This window comes from Heloderma suspectum, chromosome 3 (genome assembly GCF_057233095.1).
Source record: "Heloderma suspectum isolate Gila_16-S chromosome 3, 16-S_ref, whole genome shotgun sequence".
Lineage (NCBI taxonomy): Eukaryota > Metazoa > Chordata > Lepidosauria > Squamata > Helodermatidae > Heloderma > Heloderma suspectum.
This window is the reverse complement of record NC_139460.1, coordinates 212,266,054-212,285,097: the sequence shown is the minus strand read 5'-3', so window position 1 is coordinate 212,285,097 and position 19,044 is coordinate 212,266,054. Positions and strand designations below refer to the sequence as shown.

At 44.2% G+C, this 19,044-nt stretch overlaps 1 protein-coding gene across 4 annotated transcripts in view; it reads right to left on the bottom strand.

Annotated features, from left to right (window-relative positions):
• Window positions 1-19,044, bottom strand: part of SRGN (serglycin) — a 55,892-nt gene continuing 36,848 nt past the window's right edge. For all 4 annotated transcript variants that reach the window (XM_084845442.1, XM_084845441.1, XM_084845443.1 and 1 more), the window contains 2 exons: window positions 5,833-5,980; window positions 1-1,152 (listed from right to left, as the gene is read on the bottom strand). In XM_084845442.1, the coding sequence (XP_084701568.1) occupies window positions 942-1,152; window positions 5,833-5,980 (359 nt within the window). In that variant the 3' untranslated portion in view covers window positions 1-941. The remainder of the gene's footprint in view (window positions 1,153-5,832; window positions 5,981-19,044) is intronic.

Genomic DNA, 19,044 nt, shown 5'->3' with positions numbered 1-19,044 from the left:
TTTAGTTGCAGCTTGAATTTTAATAGAATTAAAGCAGAATAAATGCAGGTTATCAGGGGAAGCAGCTTAACGTACTGTAAAAAAAACACGTGCTGTATCTGCTTTTAAGATGAATAAAAGATTAAAGACAAGGCCAAGTGATGTAACTGAAATACTACAAGAGATTTCGGCATGTTAAAAAGTGTGGCTCCTCGGACTGCAAATCACAAATTTCAGAGAGGTTACAATATAACTAATTTGTGAACCAGAATACCACTTTTTTACTAATGCAAACACCTCAAAAACATGCTTGTTTGCTCCTTATTTTGAAAATTATTAGTGGGCTCTACAAGACACACAGAAGCTGCCTAGGGTGGCATAATTCGAGGGGAGCCCACCAACTGAGGGCAGTGCACAGCCCCAGGTTCTTGCACTGCTTCTGGCATGGCCTGCCCCCTCCAAAGAGATGTGCGCCACAAAATACTTCAGAATGACACAGGGTTACAGAGCAAACTCCTAGTGACTTGCCTTGGGCAGCACAAAAAATGAGCAAAATAGGTCAGCCATCTCTAAGTTAACAGACAAATAAAAGGAAGAGAGAAATGAGGAGGGAATTTGCCTTGCATTCCATTACTTTATATGGTTAATTATAGCACTTCTGCCTCATTATTATTTTTATTAGTTGCCTTTTTTCCTAATTTAGCTTCCATTTGAAAAAACTGCCAATTCTTTCAAATTCTATTGTCCCACAAATGAAGAGAGATCCCAAATTTCTGGAAGGTTAGTCTATATCTTAAAAAAAAGGAAAAGCTTGCATTCAATACATTTTATACCAAAGAAAAGCACACACAAAAATTAAGGCATTTATGGTTGGTTTTATAGTTTACATAATATTTTTGCCTGTGTCTAACTTCACCGCGTCATAAAACACAAAAGGCATGGAAGAAATAAGATCACATAGATCACAATGTGTTTCCTTGGAAGAATAAATCTTCATTCGTTAGTTTAAGCTTCAGCTTCTGATCTGGTTGGTCAATCACGGAGTCAGAAATACTGAGATCATCCACATCGTACTCCATGCCTGAACCAGACTCCAGCTCGATATAATTTCCTGATCCATATTCATCTCCAGTACCTGGGAAACTAATAGGGTGGCGTTGAAATGTCTTCATTCTGAAACACAGCATAAAACAGTCATTACAAATCTTCGATATAACTTTGAGATCTTCCTTATCTCCTTTCCAGAAATAAGCTGAATCAACTTTAGGATGCTTCTGGCATTCAACTCTCAAAGTTAGAGCTGTCTAACCTTTATATATTTTAGCTTCTACATCTTATATTTTAAATGTTACGTGTTATAGTATGTTTTTAATTGTGATGCTTCTGACACGAATAAATACATAAAAAAACCTTTAAGATACTAAAATAAAAGTCAGAAGCTTCTTTATATGGCCTCTGGTCCATCAGAATCAGAAAAAATGCACTAGAAAAGCAATGTTCAGATAAAACAACAACAGGTTACTTTTTTGGTTCTGCTTGCCAACCAGTCCTTTCATTAGGTGTTTACAGAAGGTGGATATAGACCCTCATCAGACTGTTTCATCTGAAAGTATGAGTGCTTTCATAGACAGGTTCCTAGCACTAATACTCAAAAGACATTGGGTAGCTATTCCATCTTTTTTCCACTTAACTAATTTTTTTCTGGTCAGCAGTGGGAAAACATGGGAGGGTTACATATGGAAGTTGTTGTTATCTGGACTTCCCGTAAAATTCTATGAATGAGGCAGTGTGTCTCATCTGGAAGCACCATATAATCCAAGCAAAGTTAAGCTCATTTACATCTCATTAATATCACTGGGAGATTTAAGCATGCACAACTCTCTCCCACTGAAATGGTGGGACTTGAAAATGCTTAATAATTTGGCTAGATTGTGTCCATGATGTTTCAAGATATACATTCAAAGCGCTGAACACATACATAAAACTGTAGCATGCGCATGCATACCAGTGCATCTTGATTACCATGGGTATACCTGCCAGGGAGAAACAATTGGATGCAATTCTTCACCATGTAAACATGCATTGGTAAACAAATATTCACTGCAGTGTATTATGCGACACAGCCTTTGCTATCTAAGGCACCCTTCCCCAATCTGGTGCCCTCCAGATGTGTTGGACTACAACTCATATCATCCTCCAGCCAATTGACTGAAGTTGATCAGAGATATCATTCAAAACATCTGGAGAACACTAACTTGGGGAAGGCTGATCTAGGGGAACCCAAGGCAGTTCCCCTAAATCAGCCTTCTAGAATTACGGTGTCTGCCTGACACAGCTTCTCCCCCCCCCCCCCAAGATCAGTCCACAGTCCAGGCAAACTGGCATTTCCCAAATACCAGATGTTGATGAACATAACCCTAATTTGCCTGTACGACTTGTGAATTCAGCGCTGGCTCCAGGGGTTGGGGGGCGAGGGCAGGAGGGGCGCAAGTTGCCCTCCTCAGCACCACCCACTTGCTCTGCCTTTGCACCCCATGGCTGCCTAGGCTGCGAAGGGAAATGGGTGAGCCGGTAGCTGCGGCTCTTTCACCTTGCTCCTGTCCCTCACGCACACTCTCCTGCTAGGCCAGAAGGATACACTAGGCAGCAAGGGCAAGAGGAGGAGCAGCAGCAGGAGCTCTAATGGTCAGTGATGGGATCCCTTGCTGAGGCATGAGCCTCGGCAGGTGCTTGAGGATGCAGATCCCTGACACCACTCCTGTGTGATCTGCCAAGCCAAGTGCAGCCCAATAGCCATGTGTTGTGGCCTGCTAGGGGCTTGACAACTTTCCTGGGTTTTCATCATCCAGCCTCAGCCCAGCAGAAGACAGTGCAGATTTGATTTTGCCCTTAATGAGATGCCGTAAAAGTGCACTGCTCTCAGCTTGGAGGAACACACGTCGTGCAGACCTGGCCTGATCATTTTCATTGCACTCCAGGGAGGCAGGGCCTTTCCTACTCATATCAGGAGGAGCAGGGAACAAGCCAAGTGTATTTGTCTCTTTTTGGAGTCGATGACCTTGCCAACTGGGGTCTTTATTCTGCGAGGAAATCTGTTGGCCTCAACCACTTACAAAATATATAATTAGGTCACCGTCTTCTTCACATGATCAGGAATATAATGGCTGACCACAAGTCATACAAGATGATAAGTCACACAATTTACTGGAAGTGTGTATTACTTTAGTAACTGATATGCTCCCAGCATGAAAGCTACCAATCAAATCCAGTCTTTTGAACAAGAAGATGGGTGGAGAGCTTGCTCTCCCTGTTCCATGCATCAAGCTATTCTTGCAGTGCTTCAGAAGCAACGTGTGCTTCCCTGCTTGAAATTACTTTCCAAGAATGCCAATAAAAATGGGGAAGAATATGCCATGGCTAGAACCGATGCAGTCTCCTTCTTGCACTAGGCAGGTTATTTCCCCCTGACACACACACACACGCACGCACACACACATTTTTAAAAACTGAATTGCAATCGTGTGTACATTTAAGATGGGAAAAGGCTCTATGAATTTTTCTACATGAGTCCGTTAATCCGCTGTATCTACTTTTGGTTTTGTCACAGAATTGAGATCCAAGGACTACACGAAGAGTGTTTCCTTTCCTGTTTTTCCACTATATAACTAGTAGGCACTCTAGGTGGCACTGTGGTATAGTGAAATAGCGCAAATACACAAGTAAAAAAGCGGTTTCTTTCGCTTTTACACATAAATACCGCATTTCCCCAGCTCTAAAAAAATTCCCCAAAGTACTCTTTAGACACAGAAGTGAAACTGGAGTGTCACAGCATCATCTAAAGAACCCGTAAACAACCATGAGTAGGTAACGATGAGCACACAATAAATTCCTTATGTAGAAAAACTATATATGGCATGATTCAACCCAAGTTAAGCATTTTTACACACCATCATTTTCAATGGAAAAATTCAGCACATGCTGAGACCTCTCCAATTGAAATCAGTGATTCTTAAAAGTGCTTACATTTGGCTGGACTGGCTCTTTGTGGGCTGTTAGCGAGTGGATTTGTGCTTCCTTGATATAAGAAGCTGGCTGTTTAATTGAGGGGTGGGGAACCTCTTTCAGCCAGAAGACCAAATTCAATTTCAGACAAGCTCTCAGGGTCTGCATTTCAGTGGTGGGCAGGGCAAAATGGGTGGGGCGAAAACATCAGCATAGTTTAGCTTAAGCTCTTAATGCCAGTAACTAAGCCTTAGGAGAGGCATGTCAACCTTTTAGAATGGGGAAATATGCAAAAGCCAGAAATCACTAATCAGTGCTCAAGGGAAAGAAGGTGGGGCCATCTAGGGAACCCCGGAGGGCTGAATTGGGACCCTAGGAGGTCCAGATTTGTCCCCCCCCCCAGATCTGAAGCCCCCCACCTCTGGTGTAATCATTGTATCCATCACAGCTGTAGCTGCAAATTATTAGGGCACCTTCTGGGAAGCCAACAAGTTACTTGGCTGAATGGTTGGGAGAGGAATTGAATATTTCTCAGCACAGTTGCTACTACTTTCCAGCTACAGAGGAGAGAGGCTTTCAAATCCATCACACCAGGCTTTGGCAGCAAGTTTGAATGGCTCTCTCTAGATGAGATGGCAAAGAGCTAGGCCCTTTTGTCGGGAATCACAGGACCACATGTGTAGCCTTTTACCTAAGAAATGGATCCTGAGCAACAGGAGATGACTGTCCTTTTCCAGCCAGGCATTATGACTGATCCATGCCTGATGAGAGAGGCATCCTTCCCAGAAACAGAGGACTAGGCTTTCAGGCATGGGGGTTTGGGTAGGAAGGAAAGGCAAATGTAAAAATGGAATGGATAAAATATAGGGAGGATGTGGGTCCAAATCTCCACGCGGACATGATGGTCTTGGTCAAGTCACTCCTTCTCAGCCTAACCTACCTCAGAGGGCTATTATAATAAAAGGGAGGCATGTACAATTTTTAAATTTATATATACAGCAACATCCATGCAGATGGCTCTCTACAGAACTTCATAAGAAAAAAATAGTTCCCTGCCTCCCCCTCCCCAGGTGAGGAACTTGCTATCTAAAATAGTAAATGAGAAAGAAAGCAGCTGGTAAGGAAGGAGAGACATGAGGAGGGTGGGATGATTGGGAGCAAATGCAGTGACACATGCTTAAATTTGGTTATAGTTGGGATTAGGGGGTTAAACCAAAAGCCTTGCCCCCCCACCCCAAAAGTGGGATTTGAGAAAGAAAGGGAGGACAAAAATATAATAAACATATGTTTTGTTTTATTTATTACTTATGCCAAGCTGTCAATGTTTACTGTGCTTCACTGAGTTTTATGAGTAAAAATATACACAAATGTGGGGGAGAGGCTGAACCTGGATCAGAAATACACTAATCTAGCTCTTACTTCTCACCAAGACCTGCTTATTTATTCATTTATTACATTTCTATACCCCCCAATAGCTGCAGTTCTTTGGGCCGTTCATGTAGAATCCTATTTTCTGACACTTTCCTGGTGGGAAGAGCTTCACCCGTTGAATTTCTATCACTGCCTGAAATTCAGCCCACTGTCAGAGCTGCCCTGCCAGAAAAAAGAAACCTATCTGTGCATTCATTTTTAGAATGCAGGTAATGGTGGGTCTGAACAAATGCAAAGCAATTTCTACAGATGTGTATTGCCAAAATGTACAATATTTCACACTGTCTATGCAAGTAATATGATCTGAAATGCTTTGCACCATCACCTTGTAAATGTCACAATCACCACATGCTTAGTAAACATTCAGCATTTTCAAGATCAATGCAAATGAGTATTATAGGTGAATTTAATTTTACTTACAGCATTGGATCAGCCTTGGGAGGGAGGATCATGTTAGCACTCCCATCCGGAATTACAAAACGAGGTCCTTGCTCTTCAATGCAATTTGCAGAACGGGCATCAGGTCTGCACTTAACCCACATGTATCGGCCCTTCTGAACAGGAGCCCCTGATGAAAACGTTTACATCTATTAGAATCAGGTTTATTCCTAAACCTTAAAAGTTAAATATTAAGAGCATTTCTACACCAGGCTAAAATCCCCCAACTTTACCAGAGCTTTCTGCTTCTGTTTTAAATGCAGGATCACAACGGACTCCCTTTACACATGCTTCCCTTCCCCCTGCCCACCTTTTCCCCCTTATCTGCATGTTCTATATGTTTCATTATACAGCCATTAGATGGCACTGTGGTCTAGCTCCTCTTATTTTAGGACTTCCACTTTTCACAAGGAAATTCAAAGTGCTGTAATTTGATAGGTCATTATCTCTGATATTTTAAAAATGGGATAAAGGTCAGTTAGTGCAGGAGACGCCATGGAGGTTGATGACATCATGTAAAGCAGGGGTCCCCAACCCCTGGGCCGTGGACCGGTACCGGTCCATGGCCCGTTAGGGACCGGGTAGGGGTGTGGAAACCCCCCCTTACCTTGGGTCCGCGGGGTGGGGAGGCAATCCGTCCCTCCCCCCTGCCCTGGAATCCTCGCCGGCCCTGGCCGGCTCCACTCCGCAGCAAGTATGCGGAGCTGCTGGCCAGCTCCGGCCCTGTTCTTTGCAGTAATAGCCTATTACTGCAAAGAACAGGGACGTAAATAGCATCCGCTATGCGGACACCATTTGCATCCCAGCGGCCGGAAGTCCTCCCCTGGCCGGAGCTGGCCAGCAGCTCTGTGGCGAGTCCGGGGCCGACAAGGATTCGGGGGGGGGGGATGGATCGCCCCCCCCACGGACCCAAGGTAAGGGGGGTTCCCACACCCCTACTGCAGCCCGGTCCTATCCCCCCCCCCTGGTCCATGGAAAAATTGTCTTCCACGGACCGGTCCCTGGTCCCAAAAAGTTTGGGGACCGCTGATGTAAAGGAACCGCAAACTTCCGTGAGTGGCCAATTTCAATAGCAGGATAAAAGCCCCGTGTAGAGAAGCCCTAACATGATAACCCTGCAATATCAAATACTAATACATAACAATCATATTCAATACAACTATTATACTTTATAAAAAAAAGATAATTCAGTATTAAAGTTCCAAGCAAGGGGTGTCCTTTGCCATATAGGGTGGCCACATGTCCTCTTTGACAGAAGGCAGTCTTCTAATTGAAGGCTACCAGAGGACTGTCCTCTATTTTGAACGTGTCCTCCATGTGAAGGACTGTCCAGTCCAAGTTTGGTTTAATGATAAAGAACCATCAGAAAGAAGAGCAGCCTTGGAGCTGCACAACCCCAGGTTCTTGCACTGCTTCTGGTTACCTGGTCAGCCTTTCACGATACAATGAGATGTAATATATTTCTATTTAATTTATAATAGTAATTTCTATTATTGTATCTATAAATTAGCATATGCAAATTCGATACATATCTCTTGCGTCCTCTTCTTTGGTAATGTATTTCCTCTTTTTTGGCGATTCATAAGTAACCACCCAATTTGCCAAGGTCTGAAGGCAAGCAACCTGACATTTCCTCTGGGTGATATTTTGCATCTCACAAAACCATCAGTTTTTTGGGAGCACCATCAGTTAGTTTCATTTTCAAAGTGGCAGCTATGCATATATATGCGCTGTAGCATTTAAAAACATGGTAGCTAGGGATAGGGGGTCAGGGAGCAACAAGACCAGGGACTGGTGGCTGATGGTAGACAGATAACCCTTAAAATCTATGGACTCTTGCTCAATATAAAATTGGCAAGTACATCTTCCTACGTTACCAATTCAAAAAAAAAAATCTTAAAGCCACAGATTCTGAGCCTAAAAAACATTCCGGAATGGAACCTGCCATTGGAAGACTAGATCACTTCTGATTTAGGAAAATCTGTTTGTTTGTACCAGGATCTGCACCTGGGCAACTAAAGGGAGTGGCTTGGCCAACCAAGGCATTTTCCCTACCTAACCTTTAATAACCATTTTAAGTCATCTCCTGCTTCACCTTGGAAATCATGCCCTGGCCATGCAAAGTTTAGCCATACCAGGTTTTTCTCAGAGATTGTCTGAGCCTGAGGAAAGACACCACTGGGAATAATGGCAACACAGGCTCAAGGAATCACACCATTCTAACGGCAAGTCGGCAAGTCGTAGTTGTTAGGAGTTTAGAGCGAGCATGATCCTTAGCAGGGTTGGACCCAGAACTGGGCAAGGGCAAAGACCAACAGGGAAGCGCAAAGGAAGGGCTGACAAGCAGACACATGAAGCAGATTAAGCCAGGAAGATCAAAGGCAGTTCTATCAGGATCTCTGACAAACAGTGCTCAAAATGGGGCACAATGACATGTCACGATGACTTCTTTTCAAGCAGACCTAAAACGGTCCCACATATTTTCAACAAACATAATGAGGTCTGGCCAAATTTGAAAAATATAATCCCACACACTTACTCCCTGCCCTGCCACAAACTGTTCAGACAATGAGCACCTAAAGAAGAGGAAGTTATATATGACACACTGTGGAGCAATTGGCTGTAAACAGATCAGATGATTTCAGTAGCTCCCCTGGCTCAGACCACAGAGATAAGAAAAACAGGAAGAGGCATTTTGGGGTTCTCATGGGAAAAGCCATTTTTAAATATTCCCTGAGGCAAAAGTGAGAAATGCCCATAGTAATCAATGGAGAACCCAAGAATTTACACCAACATCCCCCTCCCAAAAAACAAAAGGTACCACCAAAGTGAGGCACCTTTTAGGTACTTATTTCATGTGAAAAAATAGATTTTTTGTTTTATTTGTTTACATTTGTTAAACATTTAACAAACGGACTTGCCTATGCAAATTCCAGTGCCAAGACAGTCCATTAGCTGCATATTGTAGGTCTGGGGGAGCTGAAGCTGAGAAAATGGTTTCTGGTAGCCCTGCAGTGTAGTCTAGTTATGATATTGCAGATCAGGCATCAGGCTTAGGCTAAGATACAGCTTACAACAACCCTGTAATTTGCTTTAGTGTTAATATGGCAGATTATAGATGGGCTGAGTCTGAAATCCCCCATACAAAAACACTCCAGGTTGCAGCAAAAGTCAGTCTTCTTATTGCCCAATCCCTCCCAACCCAAATCTAGCATTATTCTGCTTGCATAAAGAAGCCAGGTGCTCCACTCACTTGCATGCAGCCACACTGCAGTTTTATATGTCTAATAACACCAACTTAAAAAAAAAACAAAAACACTTTTTCACCCATATTAGAGCAGGAAGCTCCTTGTTTTTGCTGTGTGCGTGTGTGATGGTATCCACTCACAACCATACTAAAATCCTAGATTTCTCAATTGATGCATGAGCAACTCTTAGTTCTTGCCCTGGGGAGGATAAAAAGAGTTATACTGAAACTGGCCCTGTGTATTAGACTGTGTATTAAGGCTCCTTCACAGGGGGTTTTGTGGGGGGAGGTGTGATTGTCATTCTTTATTCACGGTATTTCCCTCGTGCAATACATAATGTCATTGTCATGCATAAGCTGTCCCACACCTTCCCTATTTTCCTCCGTGATATTTCTGTACATTGAAAGTGCGGTATTATTTGCAGCCAGGCAATGAATCCGCCATCCTCCGCCCGTGTAGTCCTGACATCACATTACGACATGCGCAGGTGTTGGGCGGTTCGGTGTTGACATCACCTAGTGATGATTATTGGGTGGGAGTGTTACCCTCCACGGCCTTCCTTGACCTCCAGTCCCTTCACCATTCCGCTCCTGGGAATAAGGCTGGGAACTTCGGAAGTACAGTATACCAGCGTTTCACTAGTATAGCATACTGGCATTTCACTAGTACAGCACGGCAGAGACCACTGCTGCTCCAAAATGCCTGCAATGTTGCAACCCCTTTCCACTCAATCCCCTCTCCCAGTATATACTCAAACAAGAAAAGTTGTGAGGCTGGGGGGACTTCAGACATGCGGCATACTGATGTTTCACTAGTACAGTATGGAAGAGACTGACTTGTGCAGGGGAGGGGGGAGAGCAGACTTCTGAAGTTACAAACATACTGTGGATTGCATATAGAATTTGCCAAGGTAGGGATCAGAGGCAGCAGAAGTAAAAACGGGTAGCAAGGAAGTTGAAATGGAGAAGTTCATGCCAAGAGGGGGGAGGGGCTACCCCAGAGGGGTGGACAGAGGGCATACAACACTGCTGACTTTTGATAACATCCCGCCAGGCTCCACCCACCAGAGTAAATGGCAAGTAGCATTATGTAGTAAAAGAAAAACCAGCTGTGTAAACAACCAATTTAAATCCTGCAAAGAATCCGGAAGCAGACGCCCCGGTAAGTTGCGGGATAAAAAAAACTGGTGTGGTGAAGCCCAGAGTCTAATTATGACAAGTTGATGGTTCAGACTATGGCAACAGTGTATGAAACACAGTCTGGACTCAGAGGAGAGTGGTGTAAGGTTTTGCTCCCTAATACAGTCTGGTTTAGTGGCTAGAAAATTGGTGGGTTTGATAGTAGAGGATCCCTGTCTGGGGCTTTCTTAACACAGAGCTTTTATCCTATGATTGAGATTGCTCCTTGACAGAAGTTTGCAGGCTCTTTACATAATGCCGTGACCCTCCACGGCATCTCCTGCACTAAATGCCCTTTGTTCCATTTTTAAATAGTTCGCAGATCAAATAGTTCGCAGCTATCAAATTACCCCTTGTGTTCCACTTGAGTTCCCTCCAGGAAAAGTGGAAAAGCAGCAAGAAGAGGAGTGAGATCAATGAAAAATAATGGAAGACTCAGATACGGGGAGAAGGAGGGGGAGAGGGGAAAGGAAGGGGGTGAAAACTGGAGTCATTGTGATCCTGCATTTAAAATGGAAGCAGAAAGCTCTGTTTTAAATGCAGGATTTTAGGCTGGTGTAAAGATGCCCTGGAAGGAAGTAATCATGTTTAGGGATGTTTCAGGAATTTGACGCTTGTGAAGTCCAATATGAACTGACCTGATCTGCATCTCCTGGACTAACCGTGCAAATCAGAACGTAGCAATCCAGCAGCATTTGCACCTCACAATGGTTCTGATTCAGTTCTCAGCTCAAAATGTTTATCCAATTGCATTTTTTAAAAAAAACATATTTTAGGAGAAAAGATGTTTAGAAATGCGTATTTTCAGAGAACATAAAATAGTTACATGTGAATTTTCACGCAGATTTTTTAAAATCACAGATTAATATAGAAATGGGGTGGAACTGACTTATGAATAAGCACATTCAAAAGTGACCATGACCAGAAATAGAATGATTCGCCCACTTCTAATCATGTTCTCACTAATGGGATATCCCAGACTCAGTTCATAACCAGGGTAGGCTAGAAACAAAAGGGGGGATGGATCCACAATAGCCCGCTCCATGCACAAAGCCAATGGAGCCTTCCTTGACTGGGTGTCCTCCAGATGTTGCTGGTCTGCAACTCTCATCATCTCTGACCTTTGGCCATGCAGGCTGAGACTGATTGGAGTTGTAGTGCAAAACATCTGGAAGGTACCAGGTTGGGGAAGGCTGAACCAATGCATGAAGCAGGCAGTGGGCCTGTGGTCATCTGCCCTGCTTCCAGTATCTGCACACTTAACTTAGGTGGGGAGACCCAAGTTCCAATCCCTGCTCTGAAGTAATGAAGCTAACTAGGTCAGTCACTCTCTTCCATCCTACCCTACCTTACTCAGTTATTGTGCAGATTCAAATGGGATAACCCTATGTACATCTCTACAAGCTCCTTAGAGCAAGGGTGGCCAGACAGCAAGCTTGAGGGACGTACTTTGGTTTTTTACTAGAGCCCCCAGGGTCCACTACCTGGAGTGTAAAAAAAGAGTGGCTCTGGAGGGTGGGCAGAGAATTAAGGAACAGGCTGCAACTGAGAACATGTTGTATCCAATTTGTTTTCAGTATCAGAACTGAGCTCATAGACCTTTCACACAAAAACTAACTCTTGCTCTCTCCACCCACCCCCTGCCTCCAGGTTTCTTTCTTTCAGTGGCCTAATTTAGTTAGTGTGGAGAACCTATTTGTTATTTGCATTGTTAAACAATTGGGAGTCAGAAATTCTTCTGCCTACCCCATTGCCTTAGAGTAAGGGTGTTATACAAATATAACAATTACATCAATATGTAAAGTTGTATATAAAAAAAGGAGAAGCTCCCCCTAAATGGAATTTCCTGGAATATTTTTTAAATGCCCCCAAACAACTAGTGCACTACAGCAGTGACTTGGAGAGTTATGGTGCATATTCTCTCTGGGAAAGAGAATATGCAACAGTTGTTCCTCTGACCCGGGAGGGTCCTCCTAACATCTGTACCCACAGAACAACTGACAATCGCAGCAGAATTCTCTTGGGGAGGGAGAGAAACAAACTCCCAACAGCTGAGATAGCTGATCTTCCTGAACAGGTGTTTACCTGAGTGAAGGGAGCCAGATATTGTGATTGTGGACAAAGCAAGAGGCTTGACAAAGCTAAGGTCTTGTAACACAAATCCAAATACCAGCCAACCAGGATGTCTTCTGGGATACTATGACAGGAAGTCATGGTGCTTCCAGACAGAAGGTTCCTAGCACTACCATCAGAAGGAATTGTGCAGCCATTCCATCTTTTCTTTCTTAATGGATTTCTCACACTAAGAAAAAAGATGGAAGAAGTGGTGGGTAAACATGGGAGGGTTATGAGTGAAGACAACATTGTCTGGACCCTCTATAAAATTCCATGAATGAGGCAGGGACATGGCATGATAAAAACCTCCTCTGAAAGCACCCTTAGAGCCAGTAAAAAAATAATTACTTCAGCCTGCTAACCCTTGAAAATAAGGGCCAAATCACATTTTACAGGGGGTCCAGACGACATCTCCCATTTGTAACCCACAATTTCTTCCATCTTTTTTCTTTCAACAGAAATTCTGTTAAGGAGGAAACAACACAATAGTTGCACGATGCCTTCTGATTTGTAGTGCTAGGAGCCCTCCATCTGGAAGCACCCTAGATGTGCTGGGCAACTGCGTGTATGTTAAACACATGTTTGCCTCATTCATATATAAAGCGGAGGTGGCAGTCTATTCTTTATGCAAATGGAGCATGCAGGGGAGGGGAGCAAAACCTGCCACCTCCTGCACTCTTTAGCTTTAAGCAGTTTTCTCTCTGCTCGTCAAACTTCCAATATTGGAGCTAGAATGGGGGGAAGCAGTGGAGTGCAAAGAGGAAAGGCAGGGAAGGGGCACAGGTTTTGCTCCCCTCACCCACATGCTCCATTTCCAACCCTATTTTATATGTGAGCAGGGCAAATAAGTGGGTAACATACACATATAATCTGGTAGTAACTGCTCATGCAAGTGTTCTACTTAACATTATCTGAAGTGGGGACAGAAGGAAGAGTGCAACAGCTACTTCCTGGCCAAAATAATAAATAAAAAAACAGCAACATGTGTTTATTTCCTAGTCCCAGAAGTAGCCATTGTGATCTTCTGTCATGTATTTCCACCTCTTGGACTTTAATGTATACATAGCAGAACAAAAAGAAAATATTTCAGAATGTATAACTGTGTGTTCTAAGGCAGGGGTGGTCAACTTGTGGCCCTCCAGATGTTTTGGCCTACAGCTCCCATCAGCCCTAGTCAGCATCACCAATGGTGAGGGATCATGGGAGTTGTAGGCCAAAATATCTGGAGGGCCACAAGTTTCCCACCCCTGCCCTACAGTTTAGAGCAAAATGGTTCCTCTTTCTAAGGGGCAAACTGCACATTACACACATGGGGCCAGACAGTTGTTACATGTAGTTTCCCAAACTGTGGGCACACCAGACACCACATGGGATGGGAGCCTAACAGAGCCAAGGTTATCCCCACCCCTGCCAACTTAGTCAGCTGTTTGACTGGCTGTGTAAAGGGAGGCACAACGTGCATGGGTAGAAAGAGCTGGAGCCACCCCCTTTAGAGGTATGGGGCAGCATACTTCAGTCTGCTCAGACAACACACATATTTCTAGCCATGCTGTCCCATGCTATAGCCTGCTCCCCTAACTGGCCAATGCTACAGCCTGCTTTCTCATAAAATCCAGAAATCCCGCTGAAATGCTGAGGATCTGTCCTGTTCTGTGCAGACTAGTCTACCTATTGTAAGTAATGGAGAATAAAAGTTATGAAAATGGATGTTTCGTTGTTGTTGTGGAAGGCTAGAAGGAAGACGAGGAGGAAAATGGGAGTGGACTTTGTGTGGCAAGGAATAGACTGTGTTCCAGGATTCCAGAACGCTGGCATGGGAGGTGAGGGAACTATTTAAAAAAAGAAGTGGTGGTGGTGGTGTTCAGACCTGCATTGGAGCCATGCCATCGACACTGAAATCCAACCTCCTCTTTTTTCTGTATGTGGAAATGCAGCTGCAGTTGGTCTGGGAAAGGCACTCTTGCACATGCTTAGATACACAGTCCTTTATTACATCACTGCAAATAAATCTTTGTTACTTCTTGGCGATAAACTAAAATTCTGAAATTGTAGATGTGGAGGGAAAGTTCCAGGCTGGATCTACATGGCAATGGAATGTGAAGCGCTTTCAGGTTTAATGCGGATTTTCATGAAATCAGCTTTGGTCCATCAGGGACTCGCGTAGCCAGAAAGGAAGAGTACACAGTACCTTAAAGCACACTTTCACAGGTCACACTGCATGTCAATCCTCCTTACTGTGGGGTCATGTGGGCAGGGTCCCGCCACTTGCAGTGAACGTCATCAAATATGTAGATGCTGGTGAGCAAATGGGAAGCTTGTGCCCTGCCCCTGTCCATGCTCCCCTGCTCAGGAAAGTTTGGAAGCTCTGAATTAAGCCCCCATAGTTTAACCCCAAACCTCTCCCTTCTCATCCACCATTGGGATATTGTGAAAGATTAAAACTGCACTTTTATGAATGGAGAAAATAGGCTGCATTCTATGAACGAGTAAAGCCGCTATCCTGACACATTGGAATTGTGAGACTGCGCCTTTAAGAAGGGAGGAAACAGACTGCATTCTATGAAAAACTCAAGCCTCTAATGGGAAAGCAGCCCTGGGAAGGGAGGCGGAGGGGCTCCCATTTTCTCAATGGGAAAAAGATGCTACAGAGGCCATGGGGAGGGCAGGTGGCAGCAGAATGGCAGCTCCTTACAGCATCCCTTCGCCCCCCCTTTGGCTCGCTTCCTCGCCTCTGCTCCTTATGTCCGAGTAGACCTAGCGGGCTATTCTCCCAACCCCTCTCTCCTGACCAGGAACAGCCAGGCACCGGGCATCTCTACACCAGCCTAAAATCCTGCATTTAAAACAGAGCTTTCTGCTTCCGTTTTAAATGCAAGATCACAACAACTCCCTTTTTCACCCGCTTCTCCCTCCCCCCTCCCCCCTCCCCCCTCCTTCTCCCCATATCTGAGTTTTCCATTATCTTTCATTGATCTTACTCCTCTTGCCACTTTTCCTCTTTCGGGGTAATTTGATAGCTCATTATCTCCGATGTGTTTAAAAACGGAACAAAGGGCATTTAGTGCAGGAGACGCCTTGGATGAACAGGGCGTCACGTGAAGAGCCCGCAAACTTCCATGAAGGACCAAACTCAATTGCAGGATAAAAGCTCTGTGTGAAGAAAGCCACAGACACATCCCTAGGCACGCCCAACGTGCAGGATTAAATTCAGGAGAATGGGGCACACAGCGGCTGAAGTGAGCAGGAGCTGCATTTAAAGTAAAATATGCGCTAAAATGACTTTCAGAAAATGCACATTTTAGGAGGGGAAGTGGTGATGTGGGTGCAGGGTGGCCACAACTTCATGTGTCCCAAACGACCCTGAAGTGCTTTCCCTCCACATACATGTTGACTGGTTCCCAGATGGTGAAGTTTCAAAGGGTGAACAAAGTGGAACAAAATGAGAACCACTAGTGAAGCATATATGTCCGGGGGGGGGGGGGGTTGTTTGATGGGGGGGTGGCATTTTGAGAAGTAAAACAGCTGGTGGGGAAAGGACAAAGTACCCATGCCTTTGTCTAGCTGCCTAGCCTAGCCCCCCACCCAACCCACTTTCAGGGACGCACCTAACCCTGGGTGACCAAGAGCAGCTATAACTTGCACTCAAAGGCGGAGAGAAGGAATAAAGAAGCATAACAAGGCATATCTAGACTGAGGAAAGATAGACTGATTTGCATATGGGAGGGATTATGGCAGACACAGAAAGAGAGAACTCAGTAGCCAGGTTCCCAAATGTAGGGATATTTGCTCCATTCAGAGGAATGCCATCAGGTATATTAACACAAAGGATGGGAAGGTGGTTTAGACAAAGGCAATAGGAATGGATGATAGCCTCAGTGGTGCAGTTAGGGCTGGACCTTCGGACCAAAACCCAGGGCCCTGCAAACCAACCCACCCCACTATGACCCCCCCGGATTGCAGCGGGAGATGGGGCAACGGCAAACAGGCATGGTATCAGTACCTGGGTTGACATGGGCATCCCGGTGTGCTCTGGGGCTGATGCTGCTCTTCACACTATCCTTCCTTTTTTATTATTTTTAAAACATTGTTGTAGTCGAGAGTTGGCTGCCTGGGCGTGTATATGGTTACAGACATTCATTTTATTATTTTTACTTTAAATATATATTATCCTTTTCTACAACAAATGTTGTTTATTCCCAAATAAATGTGTTTAGCACTATGGCAGCAGAAGCAAACTCCATTTTATTCCTATAGTCATGATGGTGCTACAATTAAGTGAGTTTAAAATGCAAAACTTCATGTGCTCAAAAGTATGTCTTTTTTAATCAGGGCAGGCAAACAGTTGTTTCTGTTTTGCTCTAACGTATCTGCAATGCAGAATTAGTTGTAGCACATGAAATGGTGGGCAGGCAGAAAAGAGACATGTTAGTTGCTCACTTCACAACACAATCCATCTTAAAGTGGGGTGGGTAAGGCCAATAGGTCTAAGGTCTAAAATTACCTAGCTGCACCACTGGATAGCCTCATAAATGCCTGTTTACCAGTTGTGGGAAATCGTTGCTGCAGATGTTTCCTAAATACCTTCTGACTTAAGTGACTGAAGTGTTTCAATTCAGCTCCTTCCTTTTTAGCTTAACCACATTCCAATGTGGGCCTTTTTCTTTTTTCCTTTTCTGAAGTTCAAAGGCGTAGAATGAAAAGTTTGAAACCATGCTGAGCAATTTGCGGATTTAATCTTTCATCCCTCTCTTTAGTAGTATTAACTGATTATATTGAAAGCTTTTTAGTTGTGTTCATCCCTTTTGTTTTTACCTGACTTTCACTGGGGTTGTATGGCAGTGTTTTTTCGGTTATGCTTACTTCCAAGTTTGCACTAAACTGTTTTCCCAGCCTTCTGAGAAGCACAGACTGATTTTATTAAATAAACAATGCTTGGGATAGCTACTGAAAGGCATACATCTTTTGTTTGCGCATGACAATTTTTTTTTGCTTAATACCTTCAGCTCATATACCAGGGGTGAAGCACCTCAGGCCTAGGGGCCAAATCTTGCCTGCCTGAGAGCCCTCAGTCTCAAACGAATCTGGCCCTCTGGGGTTCCACAGACCACACACCCTTTCCTCTGGCCACCATTCGTTTGGTGGTTTCTTTTGTACATTTTCCCCTCACTTTAAAAGGTTACAATGCCTCTCCTAAGGCTTCGTTACTGGCAGTGGGAGCTTTAAGCTAACAATATGCTAGTATTTTTGTTCCCACCCTTATTTATTTGTTTGTTTGTTTATTTGTTTATTACATTTATATCCCACCTTTTTTCCTCCTTAAGGAACCCAAGGCGGCATACATAATCCTCCTCCTCTCCATTTTATCCTCACAGCAACAACCCTGTGAGGTAGGTTGGGCTGAGAGTCTGTGACTGGCCCAAAGTCACCCAGTGATCTTCCATGGCCAAGTGGGGACTAGAACCTGGATCTCCTGACTCCGAGTCCAACACTCTCGCCACTACACCACACTGGCTCTCTTTTGCCATTGGCTGCACCGCTTTTGCCTCCCGCCATGCTCACTACTGGAGCGCAGGGCCCAGAGAGCTTTTCCAAAATGGAATTCAGCCCTCGGGCAGGAAGAGGGTCAACGCCCCTGTCAAATACCGTACTTTCAAAAAGTCCCTTTATACTAGCTATTAAAAAAAAGAATTTGTGTCATAGGCACCACCTTCACAAGGAAATCCAAAGAACTGTGAAATTAGTTCCATCAGCCCAAGGGAGATATCCTAAAAACAGAACCCTGTTGATAAAACCAAGGAGAGTTACAAAAGCAGCTCATGCTATGGCATGGAGCCTGTCATTCAAAGAGGGGGGGAAAGTGAAAACACTCACTGGCTAGTGCCCTTGTGTAAACCAAAGCAGCTCTTGGGATGCCAGCTGTAGAACTGAATGCTTTGAATATAAAGATTGTATATTATAATGTCATCTTTATGATCACAGCACGGTAAGTTCAGCAACAGCTCATCATAAACCACTATTTTCATTAGCCTAACAGGAAAGGGAAACTTGAAAATTAGAGGTCTCACAAGTAGGACATACAGCAAAATGTTGCAGCGTGGAGTAAGGTGGCCAGAAGCAAAAGAGGACATGGCCCCTGTATCATTAATAGTTGTGTAAAAGAGGGAACATCAGCAGGTGTAGCTTGTCATCTCTTTCACATCTGGCCACCTTAATGTGGACTGTTCCTGTTCAGGGTTTCAGCCTGCCATGCCCTCTTGCAGGATACTCCATTCCATCCCCCCGCCCATGCTTCTCATTTCTCCCTCCCCTCCCTCCCCTGATGCTCCGTTAATCAGTGTTCCATGATCAGTCCTCATTAAACTGCTTTTGCCACCCCACCCCCCAAATTAAGGTGTTTTTTCTAAAAAAAAAAAATTGGTACTCCTGCAAGCCTTGGGGTTCTCCAGAGCCTGCTGCTGCTACCTCCCTCCTGAGCATGGACGGGTACCATTTTGACTCTGTAAGGAGGATCAGCATATGGAAAATGAGTTCACTCTTAGAATATAGGATAAATGCATCTCAGTTGTCTGATTGTGAATTGCATTGCCTTTTAACTGCTTAGGGCTGCAGTCCTATGCACAATTACCTGGAAGTAAGATCCATTAAAAGTGGAA